At 37.1% G+C, this 17,485-nt stretch overlaps 1 protein-coding gene across 1 annotated transcript; it reads right to left on the reverse strand.

The window, feature by feature from the left end:
• Positions 1–3,378: 3,378 nt before the first annotated feature.
• LOC133286241 (chloroplast envelope quinone oxidoreductase homolog) lies at positions 3,379–12,810 on the reverse strand. The gene is made up of 4 exons (XM_061483631.1): positions 12,661–12,810; positions 5,927–6,068; positions 5,241–5,332; positions 3,379–4,447 (listed from the first exon to the last, which is right to left on the reverse strand). Exons 1-4 carry the CDS (start codon positions 12,721–12,723, stop codon positions 3,758–3,760), a joined length of 987 nt encoding a protein of 328 aa, XP_061339615.1. The 5' UTR covers positions 12,724–12,810; the 3' UTR covers positions 3,379–3,757.
• Between the last annotated feature and the right edge of the window lie 4,675 nt (positions 12,811–17,485).

Raw genomic sequence — 17,485 nt, forward strand, 5'->3', positions numbered from 1 at the left:
AACCAGATCAGCCTTCGCGCCTTCCGATCGTCTCTGGTCCATGCCTTCAACTCCTTCGACTCGCCTTCACCTAACGTTTCATCACCGACAGGTTTCGTCGGTACCGATGGCTTATCATCTTCGATCACGTGCCACACGTCCCTGTCAACGAGCAGAGCCTCCATCTTCAGCTTCCATAACTCGAACTCTTTTCCTCCGAACTTTTCAACCTTGACCCGTGATTGCCAGTCGACATCCTCTCCGGATCAATTTCGCAGTTTTATCTATGCCAAGAAAAAACGCTAAATCGCGAAACCCCAATCTGTCACAGGAACCCCGGTCGCAGAACCAAAGCTCTTGATACCAAATGTTGGAAATTGACCACACACAAATCGAAAACAGAAAAGAAAAGAGAGAGAGAATAGACACAACGATTTACCCTAGTTCACCCAATTTAGGCTACGTCCAGCTTGTCTGTACTATATTCACCTCACTGCCACTCGTTACAAGTCTCTCGGTTTACAAGACAAATATAAATAGGATTACAAAACCCTAACAACAGCTATTCATGGGCCCAAGCCCAAACTGCTAAGAAAATTACAATACCCAACATCATCCACATGCGAAGTATGAGCCATACCCAACATTTTCACTTATATACTCTTCACTTAGCCCATTACCAACCAATGTGGGATTCATCACACTTGAATATCCCAACAATCTCTCCCTCAAGTGTGAAACCCACCATTGGTATGCTCCCCCTCAACCGAGTACCCCAAGCGCAAAGTACTCGAACCGCCTCCTAGCCAATCACCAGGCTAGCTCGAGCCCAACCTGGCTCTGATACCACTGTCAGGCGGGTCCAAGGGAAGCCCGTGGCGAGGGGCCACCACCAATGACTCCAAGTACACCAAGTGGGTCCGACACCACATCTCAACCCAAAACCTTAAGGCATTAGGTTCATGGGTCCTTTCACTTATATACTCTTCACTTAGCCCATTACCAACCAATGTGGGATTCATCACACTTGAATATCCCAACACCAATTATGTATAAAGTTGAAAATCTTCCATAGAGTCCCACCATACCCATGTAAATTGATGTACCTCAATTTTCCTCTAATATTTTGTTTCTTGTAATGTTTTTGGCCACAAAATTGTGCTCTATTTTCTTTCTAGCCACCAAACAAATTGTTCTTGAGGAAGTGGAAGGAGATCCCATATGTACAATTCTTGCTCCACCATTTTTGGCTCATGCTCTTGATTTGTTATTTTCAAGTGTAACACTAGTTCCTCTGTTGGCCCATGCTCCAATATTGCTACTAAAGTGGATTTAATGTGTTGGGCAAAGCCTCTTTTTATCTTTCTAACCACCATTGCTTTTGGGTCTGGCCTAGTATGCAAATATTTTAACCCATTTGGCAAAGTTCCATTTCTGCCTTAATGTTGCTTACCTAAATCTTCCATTGCTTGTACTTGTCGCTAATAGGTTCTTCTTGCTCTCCTTCTTCATCTTGTGGTTGTTGTTGTTCTTCTTATACTTTTGCTATATTTTCTTCTTGTTCTTGTTCTCTCTTTTTTTCTCTTCTACTGCTTCGGCTTCAGCCTTTTCTTCTTCCTCCTCTATTTCTGTTTTTGCCTTTTCTTCTTCTTCTTCGATTTCTTCTCTCGTTCCTTCTTCTTCTTCTTCTCCTTCTATTTGTTGTTGTTCATCTTCTTCGACCTTTTGTTTCTTCTTCTTTTTTTAATTCTCCGTACTCTTTAGTTTCTACCTCTTCTTGATGTTGCCAAACCAAAACATTGTTACTGATAATGTGCTCTTTCTTGACTTCTTTTCTACCCATGCATCTAGGATTTTCAACATGTTTTACATCATTGTTGTAACATCTAACATGATGACTTTCTCCAAAGCTCCAAGATCTCCCATGGTTTTCACTCCCTCAAAGATATGGATTAAAAACACTACCGAATCAATGATGCTCTGATACCAAAATGATGGAACCCAAAATGAACACACTGATTTTATTGCTTCAATGGAGCCATGGCCTCTTTTTACAAACACTAATACAAGAACAAGACACTAAAGACCTCTAGCTCACCTTTAGAGCCAACACCTAGGCTCCAAGAGATCCCCAATATTTACTCAATACGTGCATACCTCACTCCACACATTCTCCTCTTTTATCCTATCCTCTAAGAATATTCTAAAGGAGTTCTTTAACTGACTGACTAACACACTCACCACTTTCATATCCATCAAATTGGTTTAAGGATAAGAAGGCTCGTAAAAGCTCTTTAGAAAGATATCTCTTTCTAAGTTGAGAATTTATACACGGATGGTTGTTTTGATGATTCACTTTGTTATGAAAATAATTGTGGCCGTTCTTACTTGTAATTTAAGAATGCATCCCAAATCTAATTTATTGCTAAATTAGCAAAAATATTACATTATTTGGAGCTTGATTTCTCTAAATTTTAGCCACAACTCAAATTTCATATCAAGTATCAGACTGGGTTGACACGAGATGTTACAATAACAAATCACACCGTGCTAATTCAAAACAAAATGATCAGCCAATTTGGAAGCACTTACTTGGGTAACAAGACTGTTTACTCGGGTAACCAGTATGTTACCACAGTGTAAAAGTTCGTAATTAATTGATGGTATTACAAGAGCAAATTTACTTAGAAATCAGTATTGCAGCAATACAAACACTGAGCTATTTCAGGGTTAACTTGTCAAGTCAGATGTATAGGTGAATCAAATAGAATACGTTTGCTTTATTTGGAAGTAAGAGAATTAGTCTATATGCAAACCACTAAGACAATAATACAAATATGATAAAACTGTGTATCATTTTAAAGGACGTAAAGTTGTGTCATTTTAAGTGAGAGAAAGAAATAGATAAAGAAGAAAAGAGTGGATAAAAAAATATAAAGATGTGGGTCCCACCTCTTTGTGAGAGTGAAATGATATAAATTCTGTTATTTAAAAGGACAAACACTTTTTTTTTTTTTTTTTATAACAAGGACAAACACTTTTACCTACAAATATACCACATTTGAATAGGACTTACACGAGTATGCTAAAAATTATGCAGTTATTTATCTTCCTTCAGAAACAGAGCTTAACTAACATCAAATTTCCAGAACATTACTTCTCGTCATTTTCCCTACTCTAGTAAGAGTATTTTACTTTCTATATCCACTAAGATGATTAGATAAGGAAAATTTGAGCTAATTTATTACATGTAAACTAGTTTTACACCTTTCAGATATTTCCAAGGGAGGAGTCCTTTATCCTACTTTGTGGTTTGGAGTGAACTACAAGTTTTTTTTTGGATTACAAGGAAAAGCAAAAACAGAAAAAGACAACAAAAAACAAACAAAAGTCATTCCTTGTTTATGGATTACAAGTTTTTTTTTTTTGGATTACAAGTTGAAACCACATAAAAATAGTAGTACTAGATCAAGCAGTTAACCTCTGAACTGCCACTTAAAATCATTCCTTCTTGAACCAAAAGTCACACATTTAAAGTACAAACAACAAAAATCCAATCATCCTCTATGATATAGACAATACATAATATCAGTGAAGCCTCAACTTTTTTACCCAATAGATTGAGATCCATTCACTTGTTTGTGGTAAGTATCTAGGGACACAACAAATGATAACTGATTCATGTCATACCAATGTAAAACTGCACGGTATTCCTGAATCATTTCATATAATGTAGTGTCCAACTGTACAAAGTTTATGGAGCATTATTAAGCAATATCTAGAACTCAAGAATTATCTTCCCAGTTGCATGACCATCAATACACTTAGCCCAGGCATCTTCAGCCTTGGTAAAAGGATATTTGGAGTCTATAACTGTTTTAAGCTTTCCTTCCTTAACCAAATCAACAAGATATTGAAGGTTCTTACCCTTTGGAATTAGAAGCAGAGGCACAAGTTGCTTTTTGGAGAAGGTAAGTTTCTTCAAAGCAAATGTCATCATGGAACCAGAGCTAGGAGATATGTCTATAACCTTTCCATTCATGCTCAAGTTAGGCTCAAAGGTGGACCAAGGAAAGCCAACTGCACAGTGGATCACTGCATCATATTTCTTTCCAGATGGACTCTTCAAAGCGGCACCATCCAGGGTTTTATAGTCAATTACCTCATCAGCCCCTAAGCTTTTGACCAATTCAATGTTGCGAGCGCCGCAGGTGGCTGTCACATGAGTGTTTCCCAGCTTTGCCAGCTGAACTGCATAGTGACCTACACCACCTGATGCAGCAGTGATCAAAATGTTTTTCCGTTCACCATTTCCATCAAGTTTGATCCCTATGGATTGGGTTATTGCCTGGAGAGCTGTCAGACCAGCAACAGGTAAGCCAGCACATTCAGATGCCGAGATTTCTGATGGTCTCGAAGCAGTGACACTCTCCTTCGCAACAGCAAACTCGGCTAGTCCTCCACCATTCTACCAAAATAAAATTTCTTGAATCATAAAACAAGTCTTTTCTATGATGAGGCAGGTTGATATTGGCACATGATAAATAGCAAAGAAAAGCTGAAAAAGTATTAGGAAAAACTTATATTACTCATCAAATCTTGAAGTATTTAACTCATCCAAGCTGTACTTTGGTATATTGATAACATCTTTGTATCATTTCATTAAGTGTAGTCAATTCAAGTCCACGGATTAGATACCCTAAATACAAACATGAATACGTTTTTGTTTCCTGTTTATAATTTAAAAATAAAACAAGAAATAGATCATAGACAAAAGAAACATTGTAATTAGTGATGTAAGAGGGGTTTTATCGATTTAAATCAGGCTAACTACAGTGATAAAAAAAAATTCTCTCAAATTACAAGAATTCGTCTTATACATTATGGTAATAGATAATTTAAGGCAAACACCACCATAATGTACTTAATTAATAGAAGTAACAAGTAAAATAAGATCAAATGCAATTTATAGATCAATATATATGTTCATGTACAATAAGATACAAGAAAAAATTAGTATGTAACTAATAATAGAAAGTTAGGTATAAATCAAATGATCATTTCAGATGCGAACAAAGACTAAAGAGCTAAACGAAAAATTAGAAAGATTTCAGCACAAAGCAGAAGATGTAAAATTCTCTGATGATTCTCTTTCTGAGTGAAGTCTTCAAAGAAATGATCTATTAATAGAAGAGACTGGATACCAGCAGTAATGTTTTCAAATGAGACGCGGCCACAAAAATATATGCACAACAACTTACAAAGGGATTAACAACGGCTACAACTTTGTCACCAGGTTTGAACTTTTTGACAACTTGACCAACCTCCACGACCTCTCCTGCTATATCAGTGCCTATTACAGAAGGTAAGTTTCTTCAACATGACGCTCTTGAAAGATTTGGAACACATAAGATAAATTAAAACAGTAAATGTTTGGTAGGCTCAAGCTGTAAACTACATCGTAATTAAAATCAAGTTTCAACAATAGGAAAAGACGTAAATATCAAGTTCAACTTGTATGATGTAATTCACATTTGAAAACAGTCACGTATGCTCTTGATTCCAGATCTTTTGGTGAATATGCAATTGCACAGTGAGATCTAAGATTGCAAATTTATATACATAAGAAAACCTACTGCATGAGTACATGTTTTGATATAGATATGGACTGTGAGATGTGAGAAAGGCATACAATGCATCGATAAACAGTATTTTAATAGAGCATAAGATCATCACATACAAATTTTATACATTTAAGAAGAGAAAGATATTCATCAGATCCTTGTCAAAGAGAACTGCTTGAAAATATTATTATAAGAACTTACTGTTAATTTCTAAAGGTGAAGACGCCTATGTTTAACCAGTACATACTAAAATCTATTTAATATAAATGAATATACAAGAAGAGAGAGAGAAGAGAGAGAGAGAGAGAAGCAAAGAAAGCTACCAGGTATATATGGAAATTTGCGAGGAAAAATTGGCCACAACATGCCCTTTTGTACTTTCCAATCGAATGGATTTATACTAGCTGCTTCCAATTTGATCAAAACCTCATCTTTACTGGGAGTGGGTAAGGGAACTTCAACATGCTGCAATAAGTATAAATTATAAATAGCATTTGTAATTATTGAAATAAAAAGAATTGTTTTTCTATATTGATTCACAATGATTTACACATAATGAGAAAGAATTAACGAGGATGACTCAGCAATGAGTCATTAGTCCTATCCACGAATTAATAGAAAATAAAAAATGAAAACGAAAATATTTTTAATTCTAATTTCCTACACTCCCCCTCAAGTTGGGAGGTAAATGTTGATCATTCCCAACTTGCCAATCAAGTCTTCAAAGGCTAGACGGTGTAGACCCTTAGTGAGATCTTTGGTAGGAACATACATCTTACGCACACTTCCATCATCTAATTTTTCTTCGATGAAGTGGTGATCAACTTCCATGTGCTTTGTTCGATCATGGTGAACGGGATTTTGAACAATGCTGACAGCTGCCTTGTTGTCACAATATAGTTTTATTGGTAGGGAATATGAGATCTTTAACTCTTGAAGAAGTCTTCTCAACCAGATTCCTTAATAAACTCCATGAGCTAAAACTCGAAATTCTGCTTCAACACTACTTCTTGCAACCACTGTTTGCTTTCTGCTTCTCCAAGTAACAAGATTTCCCCACACATAGGTGCAATAGCCTGAGGTAGATCTCCTGTCTACTGATGTGCCTGCCCAATCTGCATCAGTGTAGATTTCAATTGTCCTTTTATACCCCTTTGTAAAGAATAATCCTCTTCCAGGAGTGTTCTTGAGGTATCTAAGCACCCTATAGACTGCACTAAGATGTTTCTTCTTGGGTGAGTGCATGAATTGACTAATCATACTCACCGCAAAGGCAATGTCAGGTCGCGTGTGAGATAAGTAAATTAGTTTGCCAACCAATCTCTGATATTGTTCTTTTTCCACCCCATTCCCATCTTCAATACCTAACTTGGTATTAGGTTCCACGGGTGTCTCAGCAGGCTTACACCCTAACATTCCTGTTTCCAACAAAAGATCTCGAACATATTCCTTTTGTGTGAGAGTGATGCCTGTTTTGCTCCTAGAAACTTCCATACCAAGGAAATATTTGAGAGTTCCAAGATCCTTCAGTTCAAACTGAGCTGCTAAATACTTCTTCAAGGAGTTCAATTCCTCACTATCGTCACCTGTAAGAACTATATCATCTACGTACACAATAAGAATAGCAATTTTACCATCCTTAGAATGTTTGTGGAAGAGAGTATGATCAGTCTGTGCTTGAGTGAAGCCTCTTCTTTTGAAAGCTTGTGTGAATTTGTCAAATCATTCTCTAAGAGACTGTTTCAACCCATATAGAGACTTTTTTAGTTTACGCACCGATCAATTTCCCTTTTCAAAACCATGTGGAGGATCCATATAGACCTCTTTATGTAAGTCACCATTTAGGAATGCATTCTTCACATCTAACTGTTGCAGAGGCCAATCTAGGTTGGCAGCAAGTGATAAGAGAACTCAGATGGTATTGACTTTAGCAACTGGAGCAAAAGTCTCATGATAATTTATCTCATGAGTCTGCATGAACCCCTTTGCAACTAATCTTGCCTTGTACATATTGATGTTATTATCTGCATTGAATTTTATTGTAAACACCCATTTGCATCCTACTGCCTATTTTCCCTTTGGTAAGGTCACTATCTCCCAAGTTCCATTTCTTTCCAAAGCATTCATTTCTTCAAGGACAGCATCCCTCCATTTTTTTATCATTGAGAGCCTCATGTATATTTCTTGATATCTTCGTACTATACAACATAGTATTGAAAGCACGGAACCCGGGGGACAACTTTTCATATGAAATATGATTAAAAATAGGATGAGTAGTACAAGATCGAGTACCTTTTCTAAGAGCAATGGGCAAGTGTAGATCATTTTTATCATGGCACTCAAGTGTTGGGGTGCTGGAACTAGAACTTGGTTCAGAATCCTGGCAGTGTAGAGGCTCTGGATTACTCACACTTTGAGGAGGCTTTTTTGCCTGCTATAAACTTGTCCCCACTTTGAGGAGGCTCCTGATGGTGAGGATTCTGTAGCTCCTCCTATTTCCAATAGTAGAGGTAAGACTGTGGCATCAGTAGGTTCCCATGAATGATCTTCATCTGCTCCTATAGACTCCCCCTGAAGAGAAGTCAAGGGAAAGAAAGGTTGAGTCTCAGAAAAGGTGATATCCACAGAGACAAAGACCTTACAAAGAGAGAATAACACTTATAGCCACATTGAGTAGGAGAATAACCTATAAAGACACACCGAAGAGACTTAGGTACAACCTTTGACCATTGATGAGAGGAAATATGGACAAATACAACGCAAACAAATAACTTGAGAGGTAGGGAGGAGATGCCTCGGAAGGAAGGGAAGGTACGGAAAAGATTAGAAAGAGGAGACTGAAAGTTGAGAGTGCGAGATGGCATTCGATTGATTAGATACAAGGCAGTGAGAACGGCTTCCCCCCAAAGATATTTAGGAACACTCATAGAGAACATAAGAGCTCGAGCAACTTCAAGGAGATGTTGGTTTTTTCTTTCCGCAACTCCGTTTTGTTAGGGTGTGTCAAGATACGAGCTTTGGTGAAGGATGCCATGTTGGGAAAGATATTCTCCAAGAATAGAGTTAAAATACTCTTTGTCATTATTTGTACAAAGAATTTGTATAGCAACTTGGAATTGGGTTTGAACCATGGCATGAAACTTTTTAAAAATGAATGCAGCATCTGACTTGTCCTTTAGAAGGTATACCTAACAAACTTGGGAATGGTCATCAATGAAGGTAAATGAACCATCGAGCACCTGAAATATTCTTTACACGAGATGGTCCCCATATGTCACTATGAATTAAAGAAAATGGGGAAGAGTCATGGTGAGTTTTAGAAGGATAATGAACACGAGTATGGTTGGCAGGTTGACAAATATCACAAGAAAACAAACTAGGACTTTTATTAATAAATAAGTTTGGTAACAACTTCTGAAGATAGATAAAATTGGGATGGCCTAGTCTACGGTGCCACAGTATAACATCATTACATGAATCAAAAGGAAACATAGAGTCTTTTTCCACAAAAACAGCTTCATGAGTCACATCCTCCTCAAAGTAGTAAAGTCCACCATCCTCTCTAGCACTGCCAATCATCCTCTTCGAGTCTTGCTCCTGAAAAACACAACCATGTGGAAAGAATTTAGCAAAACAATGCAACTCAGAAGTCAGCTTGCTAAAGGAAATGGGATTGCAAGCCAGAGAAGGAACATGGAGAACTGATGTTAAATTAATCTACTCAGAAAGTTTAATGCTTCTGTGTCCTGCAATCTGGGAGAAGCTGTCATCGACGATCTTGACCCGAGAAGGTTCAGAGTATGGAGTGTAAGAACAAAACAAGGTCGGATTACATGTCATATGGTCAGAGGCTCCAGAATCAAGGATCCAATGATTTTGACTATCAACATGGAAAGTTGTACCTTGCTGGGCCACATTACTAGTGGCCTTAGGAGGTTGAGTTAGAAGTCTCTGAAGTTGTTCAAACTGAGTCTTGCTAAGAAAGACACCATCAGAGTCAGAGGATACATGAGGCTCATCAACCTTGTCATCAGCAAAGACCTGATATGCACGACCTTTATTTTGTCTTTTTGGCTTCCAATTTGCAAGTTTCTCATGGATTTCCCAACATTTCTCACGGGTATTGCAGTGGGTGCACCAAGGACGACCATCCCGTTTTGATTCTCCAGAGGAACGGTCAATGGTACGTTTGGCAGCCAATGCAGACTTATCAATTGACTCATTTTCTCCTAGCATAACTCTCCGTCTACTAGCTTCTCTACGAACTTCAGCAAAGGCATCAGCAAGTGAAGGTAACGGTCGGTGCCCCAATATTTATCCACGAACCTCATCAAGATCTCGGTTGAGGCCAGCAAGGAAATCATAAAGTCGTTCCTTCTCCAAGTGTTTTTTGAAATGGGTATTAGCTTCCAATCCTTTAAGATCGGATGCATAATAAAGATCCAGCTCCTGCCATAAATTTGTTAGTGCAGTAAAATATTCAGTAATAGTCATACCCTTTTGACGAAAGTCTCTCAACTTATTTCTCAGTTCAAAGACTTGAAAAGTATTCTCCATATCTAAATAATTTCGTTGAACAACATCCCAAATCTCCTTGGCAGTATCGAAGAATAAATAGGTTTGGCCAATCTATGGTTCCATGGAATTAGTAAGCCATGCCATTACCAAGAAATTATTAATCTCCCAATTTTCATAATCAGGAGCATCCTCAGCAGGTTTCTTAACTTTTCCCTCGAGAGAACCCATCTTACCTTTTACCCGGATGACCAACTTAATCGATTGAAACCATTGCGAAAAATTCTTACAGTTCAACCGATGACTAGTGATCTGCATACCTAAGTTGTCTCTAAAGGACTGAAAATTTAGGGCAGATGAGGAAGCGGAAGAACGATCTGAGGAAGCCATGAATAGAGAGAGAAGGTTTGACCGTAGATTAAAAAATCAAGTTGCTCCGATTTTAGATCTGACCACTAGAATAGGTAGAGAAGAGGCCGATGAGATGATCTAGGCAGGTCGTGCCGGAAAAAAATTCCGGGAAGGTGGCGTGTGGGCTACACGCGCCAGAGAGTGGCCGCGAGTGTGACAGTGTGTGGGACGTCTGACGGCGATGGGTCCGGTGGCGTTCAACTCGTCGAAGCCTACTGAGTTGAATGGTTACTCCACCTTCTCGATTGGAGGTCTGTAGGTATGGTTTATGGGATTTGGAAGAGGTTGGTTCGTGTTTGGATGATTTTTGAATTGGTTTCAGCCTTGAGGGTGGCTGATCTAGGGTAGGAACGAACCTGCTCTTGATACCGTATTGAAATTAAAAGAATTGTTTTTCTATATTGATTCACAATGATTTACACTGATAGAGAGATTTATACAAGAGAGAATGAGAAAGAATAATGAGGATGACTCAGCAATGAGTCATTAGTCCTCCTATCCACTAATTAATAGAAAATAAAAAACGGAAACGGAATTATTTTTAATTCTAATTTCCTACATTAATCTACAAATATTCTTTATATCATTGATGCTTCCTAAGCACAAAGTTAAAATAAAATGCATTTTCTATATCAGATTGAACTTTTTCTCATAAAAATATGAAGGGCACACGGATAAAGTTGCTAGAATGCTTGTTATAGATATTATCTTCAAATGGTATGGATATGGAGGTGACGATTCTAAGTGATCCTTTTAAATGATGCCAACCCAAAATCCCTGTATGTCACTCATAAACCACAGATAAAGCATCTCTTGAATGAGGAGCAAGGTAAACAATGCCTCTGGAGCTTTATTTATAATTTGACTATTGCCCTCGCCCCACCCTCGCCAGTCAGGGTTTAATGGGGAGTGGTGGTTTTTTTTGTTGTTAGCAGAAAAGTCTATTCATAGCTCCCTTTTTATCCTCAATAAAAGAAGGGAGTTTATTAAAGAGAGGAAAAAGGTATAAGTCTCTTCTCTTCCAAAGAAGTCATCATAACATACTGCTTTTGATCAGTTTCTAGAGAGAAGCACAACATGCTTGTCCAAGGAACCTCATATAATCCACTAAATTTTGATAACAATGTATGTAATACAAGGACAAAGAAGTTTTCTCATTTGAAAAAGATTGAGGAAGTCAGATTTAGGTTAGGAGAACAAATTCTTATTAGATTACATTGGACTCCAAATGTCTTAGTTTCAGTCACCATATATGTTTATATGGCCATATAATGTTTGACAAGTCCTCGTGCACAAGGCTCTCCTACTTTGCAAGGGTAAGGATAAGGATCGATTATACACAGCCTTACCCCTACAATTTTAAAAAGGAGATGTGAAGAAAATGTTTGACTAGGCCAATAACATTGGTTTATATAATTACACATACTTAAGTTAACAAGAAGAGAAGGCATATTTTGGTAGAGGAGGTTCGGCCTATAATAACGCTGTCATAATTCGACAGAAGATAGGATTGAAAGAAATCAATGTCCTTTCTACAAGAGAGAGACTACTAATTAATAACGGAAAAAGTATTTCTCATTTTAAATAACACTGTTGTCATTTCACTCTCACAAAGAGAGTAAGAGGTGGGACTCATACCTTCTTCTTTTTTTTGTCCTCTCTCTCCTTTATCTATCTCTTTCTCTCACCTAAAATGACACAATTTTACATCCTTTAAAATGATACACATTTTTTCCCATTAATAATACCACCAATTCTTAACACAAGTAACAAGATGTAATTCCCAAATTATAAATCTAATCACGGTTGCTAGATCTTTACTGCAATTTGGTCCATGAATTCATTCTTTCTCTCACATCTTCTGTGTTCTCTTATATCAATTATTGCTCTATCACTTTATCAAATAATCCACCAAATTCACATTCACAGAAAAGAAGAAACAGTTAAGACTTTTTCCACCTTCTGGTCAGCATCATGACTAGTAATCAATACAATAAAAGCACAACAACAACAATGTATGAGGATTGAGGAACAAAAACAAAAACACCCAGAGGCATGAATTGAAAGAAAAATTTTAATCCCAAAATAAATAAAAAAATGAATTAACAAGAATATTATGAAGTTGAAAAACCTTTAAGCCAGCAGGGCCTCCACCATAGCCATTGTACTGAATGGCATGCATAAGCTTCCCCATATCCACAGCAAGAAACTAGAAAGGAGAGTGTTGAGAAAGTGTCTTAATGTGCAAGACAAAGTAGACTAGAAATTAGAAAAACAAAGAGAAAATGACGAACAAGAAACGTAACAAAACGTGTGGTTAGCAACAGGACAAGTAGTGGCATCGGTTATGGTTCTTGGCCATGACAAAATGGGGAATTCATTTGGCTTATTTTAAAATAACTTACTCAATTTCTTTATACAAATTAGTGTTTTCATGATTTTAGATGGCGAAAAATATTTCTCATTTTAAACTATATAATTTTACGTCATTTTTAGAAATTATATTATTTTGATATGTTTTTACATTATTTTTTCTCCACTTTCTTTTTTTTCTAATTTAATAAAAAATATATGTATAAAAAAATCAAAAACATATTAAAACGACATAGTTTCATTAAAAATCATAGAAAATTATGTCATTTAAAATGACAAATACTTAACCCTTTTTACATATATAAAAATACATGGAATTGTCATGTGAAAAGAAAAAAAATATGGATCCCATATGTATAGGAGATAAAATTATTTCTTACAAGATAAAAAATATTAATTCCCTTTTTAATCATTTATTTTTATTTATTTATTTTATTTAAGTTCATCAAAATTTTGATTTTTTTATTATTTATTTATTTTATCTAAATTTGGATGACGTGGACTAACGACAATTATCTGGCATTGGGGCTGTTATGTAGCTTAGTTTGGCAAGAGAAACAAAAACAATATCATTTTAGGGCTGTCTAACACCATTGGGTATAAGTAAGGCATGTTCCATATTTCATATACTAAGCCAAAAATACACAACATCATGACTATGATGAATAAAATATTAAGCCAAAAATATGTAGAAACTAAAATAGTTCAATTGGGCGTTAGAGCCCAAAGAAAAAAAAAAGTTCAATTGACTGCAAATTTTGTAGTTGTCTATTCGTTATTTGAAGTTGTAGCATATTCAAATTTAAAATGAAATTAAGATTAAAGTATATTTTGAGTCCTAAATAAATATTACGGGATCTAATTTAATCTTTAAAAAAAGTCAACTTATGAAATCTTTTTAATTTTAAAATAAACTCATATTAATTTTTTTTTAGGAATTAACGTGAATCTTCTTTTTATTTTAGAAGGACCATGATTTAAATTAATTAGATCTATTTTAAATTTTAGAAAATAATAAATCAAATTTTTTTCCTAAAAAATTAAAATGAATTCCATAATTTTTGTTAAGGATACAAAAGATATTTCCTCTCAAAATAATTGGAATGAATCAATCCCCATTTTTAATGGCCGGTCACACAAACTTGCCACTACGCTTTTGTATCTCCTTTTATATGCTTGCACCCAATGATGGTAAATTCTGCTCGGACCGGCCGAGTCAACTTGGTAACCGGTGAACCGGTCCTCTCACCGGTTCGAGCCACGCAATAGATCGGTCATGTATTCAACCCGGACTCAACCGAGTTTAACCGGCCGGTTTTACCAAAACCACTGACCCCACGGTTTATTTACAATCCACCCGGTCTTGATGGGCACGCAACTAAAGTATCATGTGAGCTTCTCTGAATGCTTATAAATGTTTTTCTTTTCCATATCCGGGTCGATGTGGTACCCCTTACTCTTACCAATATGCAACAACAGAAACGTTTTTCAAGTGAATTTCTAAGAATGCAAGGTGTTGAAATGAGATAATATTTACTGAGTTGTACAGTTGTTGGAATTTTAATCATTGATTACACAATTACATAATCATAAGAGATTTGTATTAAATAGATTAATTTTCTTATTTGCAGTTGATTGACATAATCATAGGAGTTTTGTGTTAGTATATGGATGTCCTAGAGACAATCTTTTAATTAGATTAGGACATATGTGGACCTTTGTATTGTCGCAAATAAATAAAAGCACTATTTATCCTGTTTCATATTTTGTCTCAATATTACTGTTAATATTTTATATGAGTAACTGGATAAACCCCTTGGAATAAAATAGGTATCTCTTGAGTATCTGTGATAAGATCACGATCATGAGGATTCAAGGATACTGGATATTTATTCCTAATTTTATGTTCCTAGTCTAGAGACACTGAGAATGGGGATCAGTGATCTCGGGTAAGACTAGCACGACTTATCTACTTGTATTCGGATGCAAGGTAAAGACCTCATGAGCTACAGATATGGAGATGTCTTAGCTAAAGTTGTGGGTGGATCTATAAGGGTATAGCTCGCACTGAACAGACTCACAAAAGAGACTCTATGAGGAAATCTCACAGAGAGTATCATTATATTTGGGTATGTCTTTCCTTAGACCAGAAGTTATTACCTAGACTGTGTTCTAGAAGGCATGCTTTGACTGTATACCTCGTCTTCCTGAAACATGGAGACTCATAGGTATACTGTTGGGCTTGTCCTGAAAGAGCACAGGGCTAGGGTGATAAGTTGAAGGAATTCGTCAAATCTCTGTGAGAGATTAGGTTATCTGTAAACCGGAGAAATCGAGATGACATTTATAGGGACGCGGGAATCTATGCATAGTAAAAGAGATCATGAGATGATCTGCCTTTAGAGTCAGTAAATTGAAGATTCCCAATTTCGAATAAAGCTTACTCTAAACCGCAAGGGTTGATACGCTTCCTTACCCTAGGTTTTATGGGAAGGTAACCGAGACGAAAAGAAATACATACGGAAACCAAATATGTGTAATAGGATGATCAAGTCATTAATCTAACTAGCTCTGGGGCAACAAAGCATTGCTAGTGCTCTGTGTTGTCATTAAATGGGTTGTGGGCTTGTTGGGCCCGAGCCCATTTATGTCAGTGGCTATATTGGACCTAATGGGTCATACACTAACACCTTAATGTCATGATGATATAGCATTAAAGGTATTGGGCCTAATAATGGTTGTTAGTCCAAGATGAAGTTTGAACTCTTCATCTTTCGCAACCATCAATAAGGTTTCACCTTCCTCCTTTTCTGCAAAGTTTGAACTTTCTCCTTTTTCTTTGCTATTTGGCAGCTTAGTATAACATTCAGATTTATAATGACCAAATTTATGACACCTGAAACATTCTACCTTGGATTTATCAGGGGCTCCTCCTCTGCCTCTGCCTTGAAATTGATCATTATTGGCTCTGAAGTTAGTGGACCTTCCTCTGCCTCTGCCTCTGTCTCTACCTCTACCCCTTCCTTGAAAATTGTTGGAACGAGTATTGGTAGAAGCCTTTAATGCTTGCTCATCTGTGTCTTCCTGTTTGAACTTCTGTTCATGCACCACCAATGAACTCTGCAATTCATCAAGTGACAAATCATCTATATCTTTAGATTCTTCTATAGCACAAACAACAAAGTTAAATTTTGCTGTTAATGATCGAAGAATTTTTTCTATGACAGTTATTTCTTCTATCCCGTCTCCATGAATTCGCATTTTATTGACAATGGTCATCACGCGAGAGAAATAATCTGCAATTGATTCTCCCGACTTCATTCGAAGTGTTTCGAATTCCGAGCGTAAAGCTTGAAGCTGCTGCCTCTTTACTCTTGCAGAGCCTTGATACTTCTTTTTCATGGAGTCCCAAATATCCTTGGAAGTTTCTTTGGAAAGAATGGTTTCCAAGATAGAACGGTCAATGGCCTGGAAGAGATAATTCTTCGCCTTCAAATCCTTCAACTTTACTGCTTCATGAGCTGCTCGTTGTGCTGCTGTCAACTGAGCTCCTTCTGCTAGTGCTGGTTCAACAACACCATTGGTAACTACATCCCAATATTCCTTGGATCGAAGGAAATTCTCCATCAACGCCTGATCATAATGACCATCGTCTTCGGAAATCCTTATATGGTCTCAAGCAGTCTCCTCGAGCATGGTTTAGTCGTTTCAGTTCTGCTGTTCAGGCGTTTGGCTTAATCCGCAGTAAAGTTGACCATTTTGTGTTTTATAGGATTACATCTCTTGATAAGTGTATCTATTTGTTAGTCTATGTTGACGACATCATTCTCACCGGAAGTGATCAAGACGGAATTCGTCAGTTAAAACAGTTTTTGTTTAGTACATTTCAAACAAAGGACCTTGGGAAGCTGCGTTACTTCTTGGGAATTGAGGTGGCGCAATCCAGACAGGGCATTTCTATCTGTCAAAGGAAATATGCCCTGGATATCCTAGAAGAAACTGGTATGTTGGGGAGTAAACCAGTTGATACACCTATGGATCCTAATGTCAAGTTATTGCCCGGACAGGGGGAGCCGTTATCTGATCCTGGACGTTATCGGAGGCTAATTGGGAAGCTCAACTATCTTACTGTGACTAGGCCAGATATTTCTTTCGCTGTTAGTACGGCTAGTCAGTTTCTTGATTCCCCTTGTGATTCACATTGGGATGCTGCTGTGAGGATCCTCCGATACATCAAAGGAGCACCAGGAAAAGGTTTGTTGTATTCAGATCAGGGAAATACAAAAATTTGTGGTTATTCAGATGCTGATTGGGCAGGATCACCCTCGGACAGACGCTCTACTTATGGCTATTGTGTCTTCTTTGGAGGAAACTTAATTTCGTGGAAGAGCAAGAAACAACCTGTTGTTGCTCGATCTAGTGCAGAAGCTGAGTATCGTGCAATGGCAAATGCTACCTGTGAGTTAGTCTGGTTAAAGCAGTTGATTCAGGAGCTTCATCTTTGTGAACAGAAACAACTCATGACACTCATCTGTGATAATCAAGCTGCGCTACATATATCCTCTAATCCTGTCTTTCATGAG

This window comes from Gastrolobium bilobum, unplaced genomic scaffold (genome assembly GCF_033153095.1).
Source record: "Gastrolobium bilobum isolate Gb01-03AN ecotype WA unplaced genomic scaffold, APGP_CSIRO_Gbil_v1 utg112232, whole genome shotgun sequence".
Lineage (NCBI taxonomy): Eukaryota > Viridiplantae > Streptophyta > Magnoliopsida > Fabales > Fabaceae > Gastrolobium > Gastrolobium bilobum.